We start from the raw sequence: 20,204 nt of genomic DNA, 5'->3' as shown, positions 1-20,204 counted from the left end.
ATATAAAAGTAGTAGATGTCCAGCCTGCCCTTGCTTTCATTGAGGATAGGTCATCAGTAACACTCGGGCTACCTTTTTAAAGTAACTCTAAAAGGTCGTCATTAGACTTCAGATCTCAGTCTCTGTGTACAGGTAAAAATTTATGCCCCTTGGAGAGAGTTGTTTTAAAGGCATCCCCCCAAAAAACTACTGTTTTCAAACCAGCACTTATATCTAAAGTTTTGTAGCTGCATGTAACTAAAAATGTATTATATGTAGTAAGTTATTCAAGCTATCCATATAGCGCCATCTGCTGTTTCTTCTTCTAACTTCTCTGTCCACTCCCTGAGGTGGACACACATGCTCAGTTTTATCCTTCAACTGCCACCATAAAAGGGACACGCTCCCTGAGCTGCCAGCTTAAAATAAATCTATCAGAGCAATGAATGGGGAGATCTCTGGGCCCAGGTGAGGTACAGGGCCGGTAGCTTTGTTGGAGATTGTCATATACTATATGATGTCTGATTTTATTTATTTTTATGTTAATCATGGGATAACCCCTTTAACCAAATGTGTTCCGGGATGTTGAACTTCATGTTTTCGAGCTGTCTCTTGCAGGTCCTATCCCCCACTACTTTCATGGTCACTGCAAATTTTACTGAACTTCTAAAGGGGTTGTCTCATCTTGGACACTGGGGACACATCGCTAGGATATGCCCCCAATGTCTGATGGGTGTGGGTCTTGCCTCTGGGACCCGCACCTATGCTTAGACCGGAGCCTGCAAAGTGACGGAGGGGCACATGTGCGGCCACCCTCCATTCATTTTTATGGGAGAGCGCTGGCTCTGCTATTTCTGTATGCCCAATAGAGGAGAATGGAGCAATGACCATGCTTGTGCAATGGGCTTTCCATTGCTTTCAATGGGACTTCTGAAAATAGCCAAGCGCACCACTCAGCTATTTTCGGCATTCCCATAGAAATGAATGGAGGGCTGCTGCACGTGCGCAGTGTGCGCCCTCCGTCACTTTGCTGGCTCCATTCTAAGGATAGGTTCCGGTCCCAGAGGTGGGACTCTCGCCTCTTAGACACTGGGGGGCATATCCTAGTGACATGCCACCAACCAATGTCCAAGATGAGACAACCCCTTCTACAACGTCCTTTATCCTTCTGTCTTCAGCTTCCGGCACAGATGGGCTGCGTAATCCAGAGTCCTATACTGTTGAATTTCATCAATTGTATTAATGAAGACGACTCTTTGCTGCGACTGAACTACTGGCTTGCATTCACACTTCATGAAGGTACCACAAGCATGTATAATCTCGGCACCAACCTATTCCGCAGCACGTTTCATTACAGTGGGTACACATACAGACAAAATGGACCATTACGGAGTAGCAAGCTAATAAACCGTTCCTGCTCGCAAGAGCTTACAATCTATGGGGATATACAGGTGACCTAAGATGTAATGTTCGTGTTTTGAACAGTGGTCCTGGCCATCTCTTCTACTAAATGGGGAAATACATATATAGCTGCAAGAGCCAGTCACTAGCCGGAATCTGTGTATGTACAGATCAGAAGTGCGTTAGGATGCAGCGAGTGTGGAGGATGAAGGGATCGGGCCCTGACGGGAGTCCATTTCTGAAATGTGATAGACCTGCCTGAAAACGTGTTTTTAGGGCGCACTTAAAACTGTGGCTGTTGGGAAGTAATCTGGTTCTCCAGGAAAGAGCATTCCAGAGAACTGGTGCAACACAAGAGAAATCCCGGATGTTCAGATTATAGAACAGGGATCACCAACCTTCGGCACTTTAGCTACTGTGAAACTACAACTCCCAGCATGCAACATGCTCGGCTGTTCTTCTAACTCCCATAGAATTAAATGGGACATTATGGGAGTTGTCGTTTCGGAACGGCTGGAGTGCCTAAGGTTGCTGATCCCTGTTATAGAGGATGTTCGTCTTGGGTAACTGGCAGGACATAGAGCCCTGGTAGGGTGATGAGGGAGGAGATGTAGGGAAGTGCCTTGTAGGTGAGAAGGATACATGCGATTCTGTAGATAATACACGGGTAGTACGGTTTATAATGTTGTAGTGCACGCCACTGAGATGACGTTTTCATTAAAGGGGTTGTCTCACGTCAGTCAATGGCATTTATCATGTAGAGAAAGTTAATACAAGGCACTTACTAATGTATTGTGATTGGCCATATTGCTTCCTTTTGCTGGCTGGATTCATTTTTCCATCCCGTTATACACGGCTCGTTTCCAGGGGTTACGACCATCCTTCAGTCCAGCAGCGGTGGTCGGGCTTGGACACTATGGAGACAATATGGGAGGCAATATGGGCAATGATAATACATTAGTAAGTGCCTTGTATTAACTTTCTCTACATGATAAATGCCATTTGCTTAAAGTGAGACGACCCCTTTAAAGGGGTTCTGCAGTTTGTTTAAACTGATGATCTATCCTCTGGATAGATCATCAGCATCTGATCGGCGCGGGGTCCGTTCCAGCATCGCCGCAGCCTTCTCACTGTTTACCGCTGGCCCAGTGACGTCACGACTAGTATCAACTGGCCTGGGCGGGGTTAAGCTCCATTCAAGTGAACAGAGCTTAGCCCCGCCCAGGCCAGTTGATACTAGTCGTGACGTCACTGGGCCAGCGGTAAACAGTGAGAAGGCCAACGCTCCCGTATGGATCCCGCTGGATAGATTTAAGAAAATACATTCTATATTTAGAGATCTTATTTGGAAGTTTGGTCAGGCTAGGATTAAACTGGAGACATTGCAATACCCCAAGTCTGAAGGTGGCCTGGCTGTTCCTAACGCTTGGATCTACTTTTTAGCCTCCCAATGTCAGCATTTCAAGGGCTGGATTAGCTTCCAATTGCCAGATATGACGGGACAGATATTGCAACATTGGTTGGGCAGTCGTGACCTCATGGGTATTCTTGAGGGATCAGGAATGCATGCCGGAAGGGAGAAACTTCCCCTTATTGAACTTATGAAAAAAGTTTGGGCAAAGGTGAAACAACTGAGAGGTGTAGGTGGAATCGGTGAGCTTTCCCCTATTAGAGATAATCACCTATTGCCTGAATTCTTGGCCTTATCTGGACTTCGAAATTGGGAAACTCATGGAGTGGTGAGGATTGGCCAATTAACTGAGGGTAAGATATGTAAGTCATTCCAGAATCTGCAGCAGGAATTTAATCTCCCTAGGGGATGGTTTTATAGATATCTTCAACTGAGGCATGCCCTTGAGGTCACGATGAGGAAAGGATGTGTGATAGCTCAGATGGAGGTGGTCCATAAGCTTGTTCTCCCGATAGGGGGGGAAAAAAGAGGGCTGATATCACAGGTGTACGCTCTTCTACTTGATAAATTCTTAGAGGGATTTCCGCTCTCAAGAATGAAGAAATGGGAGGCTGACTTGGGGGATATATCTAAGGATAAGTGGGTTGACCTACTGGAAGGAGTCCCCAAGGTATTCCTGAGTGAACAAGGCAAACTGTCCCAACTATTTATCATACATAGAGTGTACAAAACACCAGTGTTCCTCAAAAAGGTTGGAGTAAGAATGGATGACAAGTGTCCAAAGTGTATGGAAGATGGTGCGGATTTGTTACATATGCTGTGGTCTTGTCCAGTAATAGGTAATTTCTGGGAAGAAGTAAGGAATATGATTAATAGTAAAATGGCGTTGACAATTCAAAATGATCCTAAGGTGTGTGTGTATTGGGGTACATATCCGAGATTGGAGGGACTGAATTGGTTAAGGTTGCAGTGGGGAGGTTGCTATACGTGGCCAGGAAGCTGGTGGCCATGAGGTGGATCCAGGGAAGTCCGCCTACACTGGGTGAGTTTGAGCGAAAGGTGCATGACATGCTGATATTAGAAAAAGGGGTGTATGTGAAGAGAGGGTGTCCTCAGAAGTTTGAAAAATTATGGAATGATTGGTTATCTCATACTCACGTGGTTATATAGGCTCAGTAAGTTCAGGATTAGTTAAGGGGGGGGGGTGGGAGGGGGTCAGAGACTGTTAGGACATATTTAATTTATTGTCTTAATATTTGCTTATTCATGTATTCGTGCTTTGTACAGATCCATGATGTTGATATGTGATGGTTTACACCAGATAGTGCTGTACATTGTTTTCACAATGGTGGATAATGAAAGAAAAAGACAATGTAATGTTTTGTAATATCCTGCATTTATTTGTTCAATAAAAACGATTTGATTTAAAAAACAGTGAGAAGGCCGCGGCACTCCTGGAGAGCTGCTGCCTTCTCAAACAGCTGATCGGCGGGGGTCCCTGGTGTCAGACCCCCGCCGATCAAATGCTGATGATCTATCCAGAGGATAGATTATCAGTTTAAACAAACTGCAGAACCCCTTTTAACTCTGACTCCTTTTGTTTGTCTCAACTGACCCATTGAAAGTCAATGGGTCCGCAGAAAATCACGGAAATCGGAACAACGGACACGGAACCCAACAACGGTCGTGTGCATGAGGCCATAGGCTGATATATTTTATTTTTAAAATTGTATATTTATTAAAGATTCTAGAAATGACAAGGCACATCTACAATAGATTCATGCACATTAGTACAAGGTAAAGGATGACACATGTAAAGCATCACATTCACATTAATCGAGCACCTGTAACACCCAACAAAATTCAATGATGGAAAATTAAGGCTACGTCTACACAACGACATTTGTCGCGCGACATTTTGTTGCACTAATGTCGCGCGACAATTTTTATAATGGCAGTCTATGGTGTCGCACTGCAACATACTGCAACGCAACAGTCGCAGAAAATCCATTCGAGATGGATTTTTCTGCGACTGTTGCGTCGCAGTCGCAGCATGTTGCATGTTGCAGTGCGACACCATAGACTGCCATTATAAAAATTGTCGCGCGACATTAGTGCAACAAAATGTTGCGCGACAAATGTTGCAGTGTAGTTGTGCCCTATCTGTCGCGCGACAAATGTCGTCGTGTAGACGTAGCCTAAAAGTCGAGCAGTAATATAACAATAAAGTGTACTAAGAGAAACTGCGTCTATCTTTAATCAGTCCAATATAGGACTACTATAGGCTCAGGACACTGTTTTGGCATCAGTCTTCTAGATATGCTTAGCCCGTACATCGGCATAAACAAGTGGACGTCATAAAATCCTGCTCAGATTTGACCTATAAATGTTATCAGTCTCGGGGTCCGTTGCATCTTTTTTAGTAAACTGATATGAATGGAGATTTCTGTTTCTTTTCAGAATGCGCCTGGTACAGTGGGCAGAAACGCGATAAGCAGGAAGTCGAAGCGTTTTTAAACACCATTATACGCACCCAGGAATTTCTTCAAGTAGGAGTTTGTTTGTTTTTCTTTATTTTTCATGTTGTATTAATTTAAAGAGAAACTAAACTTTTAATTAACCTTTTTGTAAAATGTCCCAAATGCCCTAATAATACTTTTTCTAATTTTAGAATTTTTAATAGTTCTCCCCCCCCCCTACATTCACACGACCATATGTATTTTTTTTTTTTTTTTAAGTCCGCAAAATGCGGATCCGCAACAAATACGGATGACATCTGTGTTACATTCGTGTTGCATCCGTTTTTTTTTAGTTTTTTTGTGGATCCATTGTAAAAATGCCTATCCTTGTCCGGACAAAAACAGGACATGCTCTATATTTTTTGCGGACCCATTGAAATGAATGGGTTTTTATTCAATCCGCAAAGAAAACGGAACAGACATGGAAGCAAAATACGTTTGTGTGAATGTAGCCTAAAGCGCAGATTTCCCTGTGGGCTTTAAATGAACTTTTCTTCACACCACTGACTTGTGTACACTCAGTGGTGTGACATGCAACACGAATGTCACACAGATGTCATCTGGGAGCGGACTGCGCACGCGCGGACCCTGCTGCTATTTTCGACAGCCCCATAGAAATGAATGGAGGGTGGCTGTGTGTGCACAGTGCACCCTCCTTTCATTTCCCCGCACTGCTCTGCTCTCATTGTAGGTGCAGCACCCGCACCTATCAGACAATGGGGGCATATCCTAGCGATAAGCCCCCATTGTCTGAGATGGCAAAACCCCTTTAAGGACAAGGGCATTTAAGGGGTTGTGCAGTGGGTAGAGATTAAAGGGCTATCTCACGTCAGCAAATGGCATCTATCATGTAGAGAAAGTTAAAGGGGTTGTCTGGGTTCAGAGCTAAACCCTGACATATCCCCATTTTCACCCAGACAGCCCCCTTGACATGCTCCGATGCTCTCCTTTGCCCTGCACTAAATCGCGCAGAGCAAGGCATTTTCTGGAGTTCCGGTGACGTATTGGGCTCTCCATAAGGCTGCCAGCTAGGGCAGCACTAAAGCCTGCCCATCAGAGCCGGTGACGTCACCGAACACAAGCTTCCGCCCGGCAGTGTGATATTGTAAATAAGAGCCCTTGCCCTGCGCGATCCAGCGCAGGCCAAAGAAGAGCATCGGAGCAGGAAAATGTTAGCTTGTCCAGCATGCCGAGCTGGTTGCTCCAGATTCTATCAATAGGTGGCGCAATCTGCAACATTTTCATTATTTAGGGAACTGATTCATACGACCCTATTGATAAGCCTCCTCCATTGCTCAATCATTGCCTTAGCCTTGACTTTCTCTTTCTTTCAGGAAGGACTTTCAGGTACGGAGGAATTTCTTTATAAATGTCTACCGCGCTGGAATGGGAAATACTGCACGCAGATATTGCAGCTCATTAGTTGGATTCCACTTTACTCCTTTCCAGGTGAGCAAAGAATAAACTTCCCACATACCTCATTCCATCTCGTGCTCCAACTTTACACGACATTTAGTAATTACACTGCCGCCAGAGCAGAAATGGAGAGGAAGGAAATACTCCCCTCCATTATCTGTGCAGTATTGTAATAGACTAAGGCTCCATTCTCACATCCGCATCTGTTCTGCAAATTGCGGAGCGGGTGCGTACCCGTTCATTCTCTACGGGGACGGAATGGATGCGGACAGTACACAGTGTGCTGTCCACATCCGCATTTCCGGTCCGCGGCTCCGAAAAAAATAGAACATGTTCTATTCTTGTCCGCAATTGCGGACAAGAATAGACATTTCTATGGGGGTGCCGGCCGGGTGTATTGCGGATCCGCAATGCACTACGGACGTGTGAATGGACCCTAAAGGGGCCTTTACACAGGCCAAGAATCGGGCAGATAATTGCTAACAAGCATTCACAGGAACGCTCGTTTGCGTTTTATCTGACATGTAAAGGTGCCACTTTTCGTTCATTCATCAGGTAATCGCTTCTTTCATGTGGACACCTAAATTGCCATTTGCCGGCAGCAGACACGCTCTGCTGCCAGCAAACAATGAAGGAAGACTTTGTTCCTGGCAATCGCTTGCTAAACTGTCCTGAATAAAGGGACCTTAAAGGGTTTCTACCATCAGAATTACTGTTATGTAGCTGACTGACATTAGTGATGCGCCAATGTCAGGACTACATAACAGTATGTTTCTAACATTACTCCCTGCACTTTTATTATATGCTAATGAGCCTCTAGGTGCTATGTGGGCGTAAAATCAGCACCTAGAGGCTCCGTCCACTCACGTTTTATCCCGCCCAGGTCCAGTGTTCTGCCCGCCCAGCTCCTCTTGATTGATGCCACTGTTCCCTGCATCGTTGGCGAAATCCCGCGCCTGCGCCGTACACTTCTGTCTTCGGCGCAGGCGCAGTGAGTGAAGGCCGCTCTCCTGATGCCGGCTTCCTCACTGTGACGTAGTCGGCGCAGGCGCAGTGAGGAATCCGGCACCAGATCGCATCATTCACTCACTGTGCCGAAGACAGAAGTGAACGGCGCAGGCGCGGGATTTCGCCAACGATGCAGGGAACAGTGGCATCAATCAAGAGGAGCTGGGCGGGCAGAACACTGGACCTGGGCGGGATAAAGGGTGAGTGGACGGAGCCTCTAGGTGCTGATTTTACGCCCACATAGCACCTAGAGGCTCATTAGCATATAATAAAAGTGCTTTTTTAACAAAAACGGCTGCAGGGACTAATGTTAGAAACATACTGTTATGTAGTGCTGACATTAGCGCATCGCCAATGTCAGTCAGCTACATAACAGTATTTCTGGTGGTAGAAACCCTTTAAACTTTGTAAGGCAACATGGAACAAAAAAATTATTTCTTAAAGGGGTTGTCCCATCTAGACATTTATGGTCTATCCACAGGAAATTCCATAAATGTCTGATAGGTCCTGATCCCACCTCCTTCCTTAAGAATGGGGCCCTCTGCGTCGCCGGTCCTCCTGTTTACAGCCTGTGGCAGGGACGTGCCAGTAAACCTCACGTCACCGCTGCATCCAATCACTGTCCTCACTGGTGACGTTCCTTATATCTGCATGTCACTGTATCAGCGACGTGCAGTGTACAGCACGTGACAGCTGCAGCCTATCGCTGTCCTCCGTGTTGTAGCGATCATCTGCAGTGATGCGAGACATGGGGAACCTCTGTTCTCAAGACCACTGCAAAAGTTGGTAATTTCAATGTAGGATTTTTAATAATTTGTGGGGTATTCTGGAGGGACCCTGAACCCCTTACACCCGAGCCCTGTTGATCTGAAGGCCTTTTTGTTGTGTGGAAGCCCACAAACTCCAGAAAGATGTGATCCGTGACTTGTATTGTGGATCTCCCCTTAATGAAACTTTGTATTTCTGCACTAAAATACATTACTGCTTGTAATTAATTATTTTTGCATTTTTTTATTATTTTTTCTCTCCCTTTCAGACATTGAAGGTCTGCTGTTCGAAACTCTTATGCAACTGTTTGTCTCATCATCTTTGAGTTTTAAAGTGAGTATTACATGTACATTATCGGTATTTTTTGCATTTTGGGCTGTTAAAAATGATTATGACATAACTTTACATAGTATGGCGCAACCTGGTGTTCATGGTGTGCAGCTGTGTGTCGTCCATCTACTGAGTTGAGTTCTGGTGGACACACATGCTCAGTCACAGCCAGTCCTCTGCACGGTGATCCTCAGCCGACAGAAGTGGCTTTCCGCTCTTTCCTTCTCGTGGAGGTCGCACAGTACATCCCTTCACTAGTTTGGATCCCCTATACCTATCCGCAGGGAACGTATGATTGGGCTGTGTTAGCTGCCAGAGGGGGCAGAAGACCAATTCTGCTCAGAACGCTTCTCCCTCCTAAGCACCAAAGAGGATACATGGAGAGAACACCTCCTATCTGAACAATGAGACCCCGAAGTGAATGGAAGGCATGGCCATCCCTCCATTCACCATGAATGGGACTTCCCAGAAAAGCCAAGCATTGGCGCCGTAATGAAGTATGTGAATTTGTGGGAAGGAAATTAGAGGTATTGTCCTGATAGGCTTATTAGGGGGTGAGCCATTACAAGTGTGAAACTGAAAAGCTCCCCTAGGCTCTTCTCACACTACCATTATGGTTTCCATCATAAATGTAAGCCAGATCCATCACACGAAGGACACCAACATCTCCCAGCAGACCTACACGACTTGTGGTATGGATAGTGGTGATCTAATGGCTGCATACAGAGAAATTCGGACATAACACTTCTCCCTATGACAGGTAAAGGAAGCACAGTGCTCGCTTCTGTGACGGGGAGATGTTCGTTCCAGCTCCATCACTTCAAGAAGATGCATTCTCGGCCCAATTGCTTTAGTGCTGCCATTACAGATGACTAGGGATGAGCGGCTCCCAAACTTTACAGGCAGTGAAGGAATTCCGTTAGAACGGAATGTAGCAGAATTTGTGACGGACTGCAAAACGGAAACCTTCAAGAGGCATTCCGTCATAACAGAAGTCTATGGCCAAGCATAACTGATCCGGCCAGTTTCCGTTATGCAGGACTTTGTTTTCCGTCCTGCATAGCGGAAACCGCACGGATCCGTTATGCTTGGCCATAGACTTCTGTTATGACGGAATGCCTCTTGAAGGTTTCCATTTGGATTCCGTCATGAATTCTGTTATCACGGAATCTATAATGGAATTCCTGAACCCCGAACCTGTAAAGGTCGGGTTTGCTTATCCCTAGAGATGACCATTATACCCATGTTCTAGCGACACAGGACATTGTCCATATACCAGTTGTGCGCACCTAGGGGTGAAGCTACCACCCTTGTTGGTGCCTTATTCTCCGATTACTGGGAGATCTTGCTGCGCTATGTAGACTGTCACATGTATGAACTCTTGTCTCCTTCTATTTTCTCTTCTAGATTGATATGTTGAAGGCTCTGAAAAAACTTTTGCTGAACTGGTTGCTGAAACATTCTGTCTGTCCAGACCACGGGAGTGCAGACCAGTAAGAAATGCCCACCTTTCCTTTACCCCTTCTATAATTTGTGTTTTTTTTCTGTTGATCTTACTGCAAAAATCCATCTTTTTTAAAGGGCATCTGTCAGCAGTTTTGTACCTATGACACTGTCTGACCTGTTCCATGTGCACTTGGCAGCTGAAGACATCTGTGTTGGTCCCATGTTCATATGTGCCCACATTGCTGAGAAAAATGATGTTTTAAAATATGCAAATGAGCCTCTAGGAGCAACGGGGGCGTTACCTTTACACCTAGAGGCTCTGCTCTCTCTGCAACTGCTGCACCCTCTCCATTTTGATTGACAGGGCCAGGCAGTGTAAACGTGATCACAACTGCCTGGCCCTCCTGAAACCGGACACCGCAGGGCAGTCCGCCTGTAATAAAGAGGCGAACATTACTTACCTGGTTCTCCTGGCTGTAATCTGCTCACCCATCTTCAACGGTCATGTCAACAACACTTGACCACTGCAGCCAATCACTGACCTCTTCAGATCCACCACTCAGGCCTGTGATTTGGCTGCAATGTTCACGTGTTGACTTGATGACTGCAGCCAGGTAAGTAATGATTTCTTTATTGCAGGTGGATCCCCCGTGTTGTCTGCTGTCCTCCTGACACCCCACAACCCCTTTAAACGCTGTGCACACTGCATCTAAGTGTAATGTATATACCAGGAAATGCTCTTGATGTATATGTTAAACATATCCATAGGCCCCCTTTTACAGTCAAGAGGCCAAAAGAGTGCAGTTTATGGTGGGCTTTTTTTTTCCTGAACAGCCTGCAGTGTATGTGTGAACATTAGGGCTGCAGTAAACGATTATTTCAGTAAGTGAGTATTCTATCAGTTATTTTTTACGATTAATCGAGTATTCTAAGAAGAAAAAATTAATGAATAGACTGTTTTCCTTTATAAAAACTCATCAGACCCCCTGCCATTAGTCCCCAACACCCTTCGTTACCCCCTGTGTGATCAGCCCAAGTGCATCAGTTCCCCCACCCCTGTGCCATCAGCTCCTCCGTTCCCCCCCCCCCCCCCCCCCTGTGCCATCGGCTCCTTCTCCCCCCCCCCCCCCCCCCCCTGTGCCATCGGCTCCTCCGTTCCCCCACCCCCCCCCCCTGTGCCATCGGCTCCTCCGTTCCCCCACCCCCCCCTGTGCCATCGGCTCCTCCGTTCCCCCACCACCCCCCCTGTGCCATCGGCTCCTCCGTTCCCCCACCACCCCCCCTGTGCCATCGGCTCCTCCGTTCCCCCACCACCCCCCCTGTGCCATCGGCTCCTCCGTTCCCCCACCACCCCCCCTGTGCCATCGGCTCCTCCGTTCCCCCCCCCCTGTGCCATCGGCTCCTCCGTTCCCCCACCACCCCCCCTGTGCCATCGGCTCCTCCGTTCCCCCACCCCCCCCCCTGTGCCATCGGCTCCTTCGTTCCCCCACCCCCCCCCCTGTGCCATCGGCTCCTTCGTTCCCCCACCACCCCCCCTGTGCCATCGGCTCCTCCGTTCCCCCACCACCCCCCCTGTGCCATCGGCTCCTCCGTTCCCCCACCCCCCCCCCCGTGCCATCGGCTCCTCCGTTCCCCCACCCCCCCCCCCGTGCCATCGGCTCCTCCGTTTCCCCCCCCCCCCAGTGCCATCGGCTCCTCTCTCCCCCCCCCCCCCCCCCCGTGCCATCGGCTCCTCTCTCCCCCCCCCCCCCCCCCCGTGCCATCGGCTCCTCTCTTCCCCCCCCCCCCCCCAGTGCCATCGGCTCCTCTCTCCCCCCCCCCCCCCAGTGCCATTGGCTCCTCTCTTCCCCCCCCCCCCCCCCCTGTGCCATCGGCTCCTCCGTTCCCCCACCACCCCCCCTGTGCCATCGGCTCCTCCGTTCCCCCCCCCCCCCCCCCTGTGCCATCGGCTCCTCCGTTCCCCCACCCCCCCCCCCTGTGCCATTGGCTCCTCCGTTTCCCCCCCCCCCCAGTGCCATCGGCTCCTCTCACCCCCCCCCCCCCGTGCCATCGGCTCCTCTCTCCCCCCCCCCCCCCCCCGTGCCATCGGCTCCTCTCTTCCCCCCCCCCCCCCCCCCAGTGCCATCGGCTCCTCTCTCCCCCCCCCCCCCCCAGTGCCATTGGCTCCTCTCTTCCCCCCCCCCCCCCCCCCAGTGCCATTGGCTCCTCTCTTCCCCCCCCCCCCCCCCCCCAGTGCCATCGGCTCCTCTCTTCCCCCCCCCCCCCCCTCCATGTCATCCATTTCCGGCTGTCCCCTTCAGTGCCATGTCCCCAGCGCCAGTGAAATAAAATACTTACCATTCCTGTAGGGGCGCCTCTCCACAGCTCCTTCTTCTCTGCACTGGATCATGACCTCACACAGCGTCGGGTCATAGTGCGCGCTTACGTGCACTATGACCTGACGATGTGTCAGGATACAGTGCAGCGTGGTACGAGCAGGCGGGTGACCACGGAGCGGTAAGTAATAGCAAGCGCTTCACTCCCGCTCCGTGGTCACATGACACAAATGAATCCTCGATGCAAAAAATTTGCATCAAGGATTTTTTTTTTTTTGTCGAATTACTCCATTCAATCGAGTAATCGTTTCAGCCGCTATAGAAGACAGACTGAGTAAATTGTATTTTTAGTTCCTAATAGGTGCAATGCAATAATTTAAAAAAAATGACCCAAAGGCGAACATACCTTCTAAGTAACGGTCAGCCGTATCATACGGTGTATGGTGATTAACATGTTCTGGTTTTGCCACAGGAATGACACCTTGTCGGGCTTGATGACCTCTATGGATGAGATGATCCAGTTCACAGGCCGCTTGTGTTCTTTGGGTATCCAGATGCACAATAGTCCACTTCTCCTACACATTATTCTGGACTTCTATAAACTGGTAAGACTTTTCCTGACATCTTTTATGGCAAAGACAATAAAGATTAATTTGCAGATGATGCATTTCCGCTACCAAGTAAGAGAAGAACCAGAGGGTTTCATCCTATCAAGACTTCATCGCTGTCAACTACAGGTCTCTTTTCGTGTATTATTGACCTTTTATAGATGTCCATCGTATGTGATAAAAAACACCCACATCTCAAATGTCGATAGAGCAGTAGATACAGGAGCATTCATGCACGCCGGCCGTGTCCGTATTTATTGCGGCCCGCAGACAGCTGCTCTGCAATATGCGGGCACCGGCCGTGTGCTCACCGAGAGGGGAGGGGGAGCAGCATTGTTGAAGACCTCTGTTTAGTCAAAGGACACAACACTCCAGCTCCATACACGATAGAGGCCACCCCTGGAGGTGGCTATAATGCTTTCATGTGAAGCTGCAAAGCATGACAAACCATATATGAATGCTACGAGGAACCAAGTGTGCATGTGCATGAAGGAAGATGTATGGTTGCCATTGTAAACCTTCCCATGCAGCTCACAGACGTAGACTCTGAAGATATCCTCTTTTCCTTTCTTCACAGGTCTCTGATATATACTTATGGTTTAATTTGCCTCTGATAATCCTTCCACCACCTGCGGTCTTTTATGCAGCTCTTCTCTGTACAGACTCTGCAAACCTTAACCAGCTCTGCTACATCATGCATAGGTATGGGGATCACAATCAGGATCTTGTACTTTGTTGTTTTAGCTTGCAGAGTAACATGTTTGTTTTTTTTTATATAATTTTCCAGATATAGGAATAACCTCCTAACGGCAAAAAGAAATGAGAAACGTAAAACGGTAAGAAATATTAAAGTTTGAAATTTTATCAAAATATTGTAGTTACAAATGTGGCATTTAAAGGGCATCTGTCAGCAGATGTGTACCTATGAAACTGACTGACTTGTTGCACGTGCTTTTGGCAGCTGAAGGCGTCTGTGTTGGTCCCATGTTCACATGTGTCCGCATTGCTGTGAAAAATGATGTTTTAATATATGCAAATGAGCCTCTAAGAGCAACGGGGGCGTTACCATTACACCTAGAGGATCAGCTCTCTGAAACTGCTGTACTCCCTGCACTTTCATTGACAAGGCCGGGTAGCGAAAATGCAGAAAGAGCTGAGCCTCTAGGAGTAACGGCGATGCCCCCATTGCTCTTAGAGCTACATTTGCATATATTAAAACTTCATTTTTCTCAGCAATGCGGGCACATAGGAACATGGGACCAACACAGACGCCTTCAGCTGTCAAGCGCCCATGTAACAGGTCAGCCAGTGTCATAGGTACAAAACTGCTGACAGATGCCGCTTACAGGTGTTGCCCTGGTTTCATGATATTAGTGAGCTATCCTCAGGATAGGTCATCAGTACGAGATTGCTGTGGGTCATACTCCCGGCCCTCTGCCGATCAGCGGCATGAAGGGGCCGCAGCACTTGAGCAATCACTGCAACTACTTCAGTGGTTACCTGCACGCCGTCTATTTTGTAGTGGTGGTAGTGTAATTACAGCTTCCTGGGAGGAACAGCCCCATGGCGGGGGTACTGGGAGTCGGATCCCCCACCAAATATCATGAAACCAGACAAACTTTTTAAACAATGTGGAGATATATATATTTTATTATTATTATTATTTTTTCTCCTTCCAACTGTATATAGAATCAAGTCCCTTTGAATATAAGCAGCCAGACGTATCAAGTTTATAACCAGTACCTGACTGCCATGGTGGGGTGCCTTTGGACATCACAAGCCTTTAGCAGTGACAGCCATCCTCAGGGTATCAAGATGGCGCCAGAGCTACTTGTAAAGACTGGAGTTTTGACGTATAAGAAGGCTTTCAATATAGTATTCCACCCTGCATTAATGAGCTTCGCCGTCACCTTTCTAAAAGATGTAAGTAAATACACCAGCACTTTACGCTTGTGACATTTATGGCATATCTCAACAGCTTTACTGCCTTTTTTACACTGACTTTCCTTAAAGTTGTGTTCGAGAATTTATATATTGATGACTTCTACTCAGGACAGGTCATCAGGATCTGAACGGCGAGCGGCTGACAAATGGCAACCCTGCTGATCAGATATTTGAAGACCTGTGACATCACATCCATTAGTGGCGTGGCCTTTGTGCTGCTCAGTCCCATTCATGCAAATTGGATTGAGCTGCAATACCAAGTGCAGCCACTATACCATGTAGGCGGTGTGCTTGGTATACTATGAAGAGACCACAGCGCTGGTCTGAGCAGGAGTTTACAGTATGAAGCAGGTGGGGCTCTCCAGACCTCAACCACATGTACCGGAAGCATTTTGCACAGAAATAAGAGCGCGCTGTGAATGTCATCCTTTGCAGTGCAACGGGTGAAATCGGCAACAAAATGTGCATATAGGGATTTGTTGCATATTTATCACAGATTCACCAGGACAAACCCCTTAAAGAGGACCTGCCTCTAATCACGACTTGTCTGGTTTGGTGAAAAATTGTATTCCCTATGAAATTGCTATTCTGGAGCATATATATTTTTATGGTGTTATTCCTACTAGAAATTTCTGAAATAGTCTATTGGGTTTTACTAGTTGAGGATCGTCCCTGCGCTGTCTGCCACTATCCAATCAGTTGTGCCAGTGTCAGACTGTGCAGGGACACTTCCCCAACTGTTAACACCCAGTTGGCAATGCATTCATAAATTTCTAGTAGGAATTATAGAAGAATGGCACAACAGAGTCCTAAGGATAGATGCTCCAGAATTGTTAGGTGAGAAAATGTAAGTATTTACTAAAACAGACCCGTCTGGAGAGAACTACTGCTCGCATTTATAAGCATCAAGGCCGTGTGCTTTTCACAGCACCTTTAGGATAAGAACAGATGGTCTGGCTGACGTATGTGTGAGGCTCCATAGCCACATCATTTTGAAGGTAATTACCCTCAGAATCATTCACACATTGCCTACGACAAGTGGGTCAGGATTCAGCAACATACACCAGTCGGACCATCTGTTTTTACTTATTGGGTGAATTCACACAACAGATTTATTGCAGAAAGTTCTGCTGCTTTCCTGTTCTTCTGAATAGAAATCTATGCACATGCAGCAGAAACAACCCCAATCAGTGATATGGAACAAATTATCGGCAACAAGTCTGGTGGGGGTGAATTTGTGCTTTATATTAAAGGGTTAGTGCCATCTCAGCCTTTCTTGGCTGAAATGGGAATAACCTGAGCAAGTTATGTCCAAGTTATTTTTGTTTTTTGTATGTTTCTAACTAATCAATAGGGTTTACAATTAACTTCCTTCATCTGCAGTGACTTCTTTCTCAGAGTTCACCGAGAGTCACATAACCTGTGTCAGTTTCTCTCCCTGCTGTGTTGATGTTTCGTGCACAAGCCTGAGAGAGCAGGTCTGTGCACGAGATGTCACTCTGCTGACCACGTTCCCTGCACTGCCGTTTGCTGCTGTCTGCCCTGTGTCTCCCACTGGATTCTTCAGGAAATTTTTAACCCCTTCTACCCTCAGCAACACAGACTCAGGGCTGGAGGCTTTGCTGAGCAGCTGCAGACAGTGAAGAGACAAATGCTGGGCACAGGATCTTCCCTCCTTATCCTTTAGACACAGAGCTGATAGATTGGAGGAGTTCTGCAGAGCATTACACAGCACAAGAACAGGTAGGGGGAAGATCCTGTGTGTATCAGCTGTGTCATTGTACTGCTGGGACTTGTATCCCAGACATTTCACTCAGGACAGCACTTTTATTTGCTCCTTTTGCAGAGCAGGGGAGGGGCAGTCTTTTTTGCCGCCCACAAATATACATAAGGAAAACCTCAGATATTGTTATTGCAGATAAACAGAGTTCAGAAGAGAACTAGGGAAATTAGGAAATAGAAATTATATATTTTTTTGGGCTAAAGCTTGCTTAGCTTATGTATATATTGCTGACCATAACATTTATACTGAGAGAGAGATTTATATATATATTATTTTTTCATAACTTGGACAACCGCTTTAAACCCTTTGACAGAACGGCTGAATATTTTTAATAAAGACCAATTGAAAAAATGACTTTTAGCCTAAAATGAGTAAAATGCAATCATAAAAAAATTGCCCCCCGAAGGTGTACATAGCATTTAGGAAAATTCCAAGTCGCTGTTTGCATAGTTCCCATTCACTGGTATGGGAGTTATGGAACTTCCATAACTCCGTCTTTAGCATATGTAAAACCACAAAACGTTACTAACAGTCTAGACTTCACTGCAGGATTATCCTATTTCTAGCATATACAAAAATCATAAAAACTTAGGGGTTCTCTAGGAAATTAAAATACTTAAATATTACTTGATATATATTCCCAAATACCTTTCATTAGTTATAATGGCTTGTTTTGTCTGGGAAGCAATTATCAGGGGAAATAAAATTGCCACCATCCTATTAGTACACACAAAACCTGTCCTAATCACACAGCAGGACATGTTACTTCACAACACTGAGGTAAAGAGGTGCCTCATCCTCCTCTCTGCTCTGCTTGTCAGGGATTATGATCCTGAATACAGCTGATAAGATCTTAATCTGAATCTCTGTGGGAATGGAGATCATGAGGAGACATGAAGTACAGAGAGGATGTGGGTAATGAGCAGCAGCACTTGTATGCAGTCTCCATTACCACAGCAACACATTACCACAGTCCCTTCATGTCTGCTCATGAACTCCATTACCACAGAGATTCAGCTGATCTTATCTGTATTCAGGACCATAATCCCTTACAAGCAGAGCAGAGAGGAGGATGAGGCAGCTCAGTGTTGTGAAGTACATTGTCCTGCTGTGTGATTAGGACAGGTTTTGTGTGGATTAATAGGACGGCAGCCATTTTATTTCTCCTAATGATTGCTCCCCAGACAAAACAGGCTTTTATAACTTATGCAAGGTATTTGGGAATATATTTATAATAAAGTAATATTTAAAGGGGTATTCCCATCAGCAGTTTTCATACTTACCTGCGGCGAGCACGACGTTCACTTCCTGGATTCGGCTGGGCGGGCTCAGTCATCTTGATTGACGTCTTCTCCCGGCCGGGCCGCACACCGTCTTCAACGCGCACGCGCCATGGTGACTTATTCCTGGCCTGTATAGTACAGAGACGGCGTGTGCGTTCGCGGCTCTGTACTATACTGGCCAGGAAGAAGTCATCATGGCGCATGTGCGGCAGCGTGCGCGTTCAGGACATTGCGTGGCCCGGCAGGGAGAAATCTTCAGTCTTCTGCGCAAGCGCGGCCACAGGATTCGACAGGCGAGAGGTGGCCGTAACCAGGGGAGACTAAAGACAACAATCGGGTAAGATGGGACTTATTTTCTCAAAAAGGGTGGGAATTGGGTAATAAAATGTATTTACAAAAATGATCACTGTCAGATCATTAACAGATTTAACAGTGATCATTGTGATGGGAATACCCCTTTAAGTATTTTCATTTTCTTAATTTCCAGTGAACCCCTTTAACTTATTAGGCCAGGATTTTAATTGTACTCCCCGCAAAGCATGAATTATTAAAATTTATATTTTCTCCTTCTAGAGACTCTCTGAAGACAAAATGTTTGACCTCCATCTCTTAAAGGTAACATTTTAACATGTACAAATCTTAGATTTATATCTGCCACTAGTTATCTCCCATGTTTAATAGGGCTGTGTTCACATGTCACAACTGCAGTATGATTTCTGCTGTGGGTTTACACAAATCCTCACCATTGTGGCATGCCACATGACTGCTGTGGGGCCCAGCCCTGAACTCCTGTCCTCAACATAAAACCGCAACATTTTTTTTACAGCTTCCTTGTGTTCAATGGTAACTGTATAAATTCTTGTGCACTGAGCGCCTCCTAGTGGTGGCAGTATAGGAAGCAGGGCTGTATGGGGGAGATTGATCAATGTGTAAATACATTGAGAAATCTGGTGTTCAAAATGAGCGCCATTTATGAGAAGTCCAGTAAAGTGAGCAAGGCGAAACACTTTTTTTTTTATATATTTTTTTATTCTGCAGCTTAAAGGGCTTCTGTCAGCCCACTAAACCGTTTTTTTTTTTTTTTTTTTTGCTTAATAATAATCCCTACACTGCGATTTATCCATACATAAGTAAAATAAGAATTTTGGTTCAGTAGAATTTGCTAAAACCCTATTTTTATAATATGTAAATTACCTTGCTACCAGCAAGTAGGGCGGCTACTTGCTGGTAGCAGCCGCATCCTCCGATGGTAATGACGCCCCCTCTGCTTGTTGATTGACAGGGCCAGCGGACGGGATCTTTCTCCGCTGGCCCTGCCTGTTTTCATTCAATATCTGGCGCCTGCGCCGGGTGTAGATGTGACGTAGATGTAACTCAAATCCGACAGTATATTCTAACATAGAGGCGTTCCCATGGTGATGGGGACGCTTCAAGTTAAAATATACCATCGGATTGGAGAAAACTCCGATCCGATGGTATATTAACTCCTGACTTTACATTGAAAGTCAATGGGGACGGATCCGTTTGAAATTGCACCATATTGTGTCAACGTCAAACGGATCCGTCCCCGTTGACTTGCATTGTAATTCAGGACGGATCCGTTTGGCTCCGCACGGCCAGGCGGACACCAAAACGACTTTTTTTTCATGTCCGTGGATCCTCCAAAAATCAAGGAAGACCCACGGACGAAAAAACGGTCACGGAAAAACGGGACCCCGTTTTGCGGACCGTGAAAATATACTGTCGTGTGCAATAAGCCTAAGTAGCACATGATCCACTTTTCACACTAGCTGTTGGTTACCCCTCTCTCTCTGGGGTCATAGGACATGTTCTATTTTTTGGCGGAGCCGCGGCCTGGAAGTTCGGGGCCGTGCTCCGGGAATGCGGATGCAGAGAGCACAAAGTGTGCTCTCCGCATCTCTTTCGGCCCCATAGAGAATGAATGGGCCCGCACCCGTTCCCGATATTGCGGAACGGATGCGGACCCATTTGC

General features: G+C 46.6%; 1 protein-coding gene across 1 annotated transcript in view; it reads left to right on the top strand.

Moving 5' to 3' along the window:
• CENPI (centromere protein I) overlaps nt 1-20,204 on the top strand; it is a 46,584-nt gene that overhangs the window by 25,803 nt on the left and 577 nt on the right. The window contains exons 11-20 of the mRNA XM_040405837.1: nt 1,158-1,278; nt 5,252-5,340; nt 6,645-6,759; nt 8,771-8,835; nt 10,240-10,325; nt 13,066-13,198; nt 13,779-13,903; nt 13,989-14,037; nt 14,891-15,124; nt 18,785-18,826. Coding sequence (XP_040261771.1) covers nt 1,158-1,278; nt 5,252-5,340; nt 6,645-6,759; nt 8,771-8,835; nt 10,240-10,325; nt 13,066-13,198; nt 13,779-13,903; nt 13,989-14,037; nt 14,891-15,124; nt 18,785-18,826 — 1,059 coding nt within the window. The remainder of the gene's footprint in view (nt 1-1,157; nt 1,279-5,251; nt 5,341-6,644; nt 6,760-8,770; nt 8,836-10,239; nt 10,326-13,065; nt 13,199-13,778; nt 13,904-13,988; nt 14,038-14,890; nt 15,125-18,784; nt 18,827-20,204) is intronic.

This window comes from Bufo bufo, chromosome 8 (genome assembly GCF_905171765.1).
Source record: "Bufo bufo chromosome 8, aBufBuf1.1, whole genome shotgun sequence".
NCBI lineage: Eukaryota > Metazoa > Chordata > Amphibia > Anura > Bufonidae > Bufo > Bufo bufo.
The sequence above is the reverse complement of the archived record's forward strand: the minus strand, read 5'-3'. Positions and strand labels throughout refer to the sequence as shown.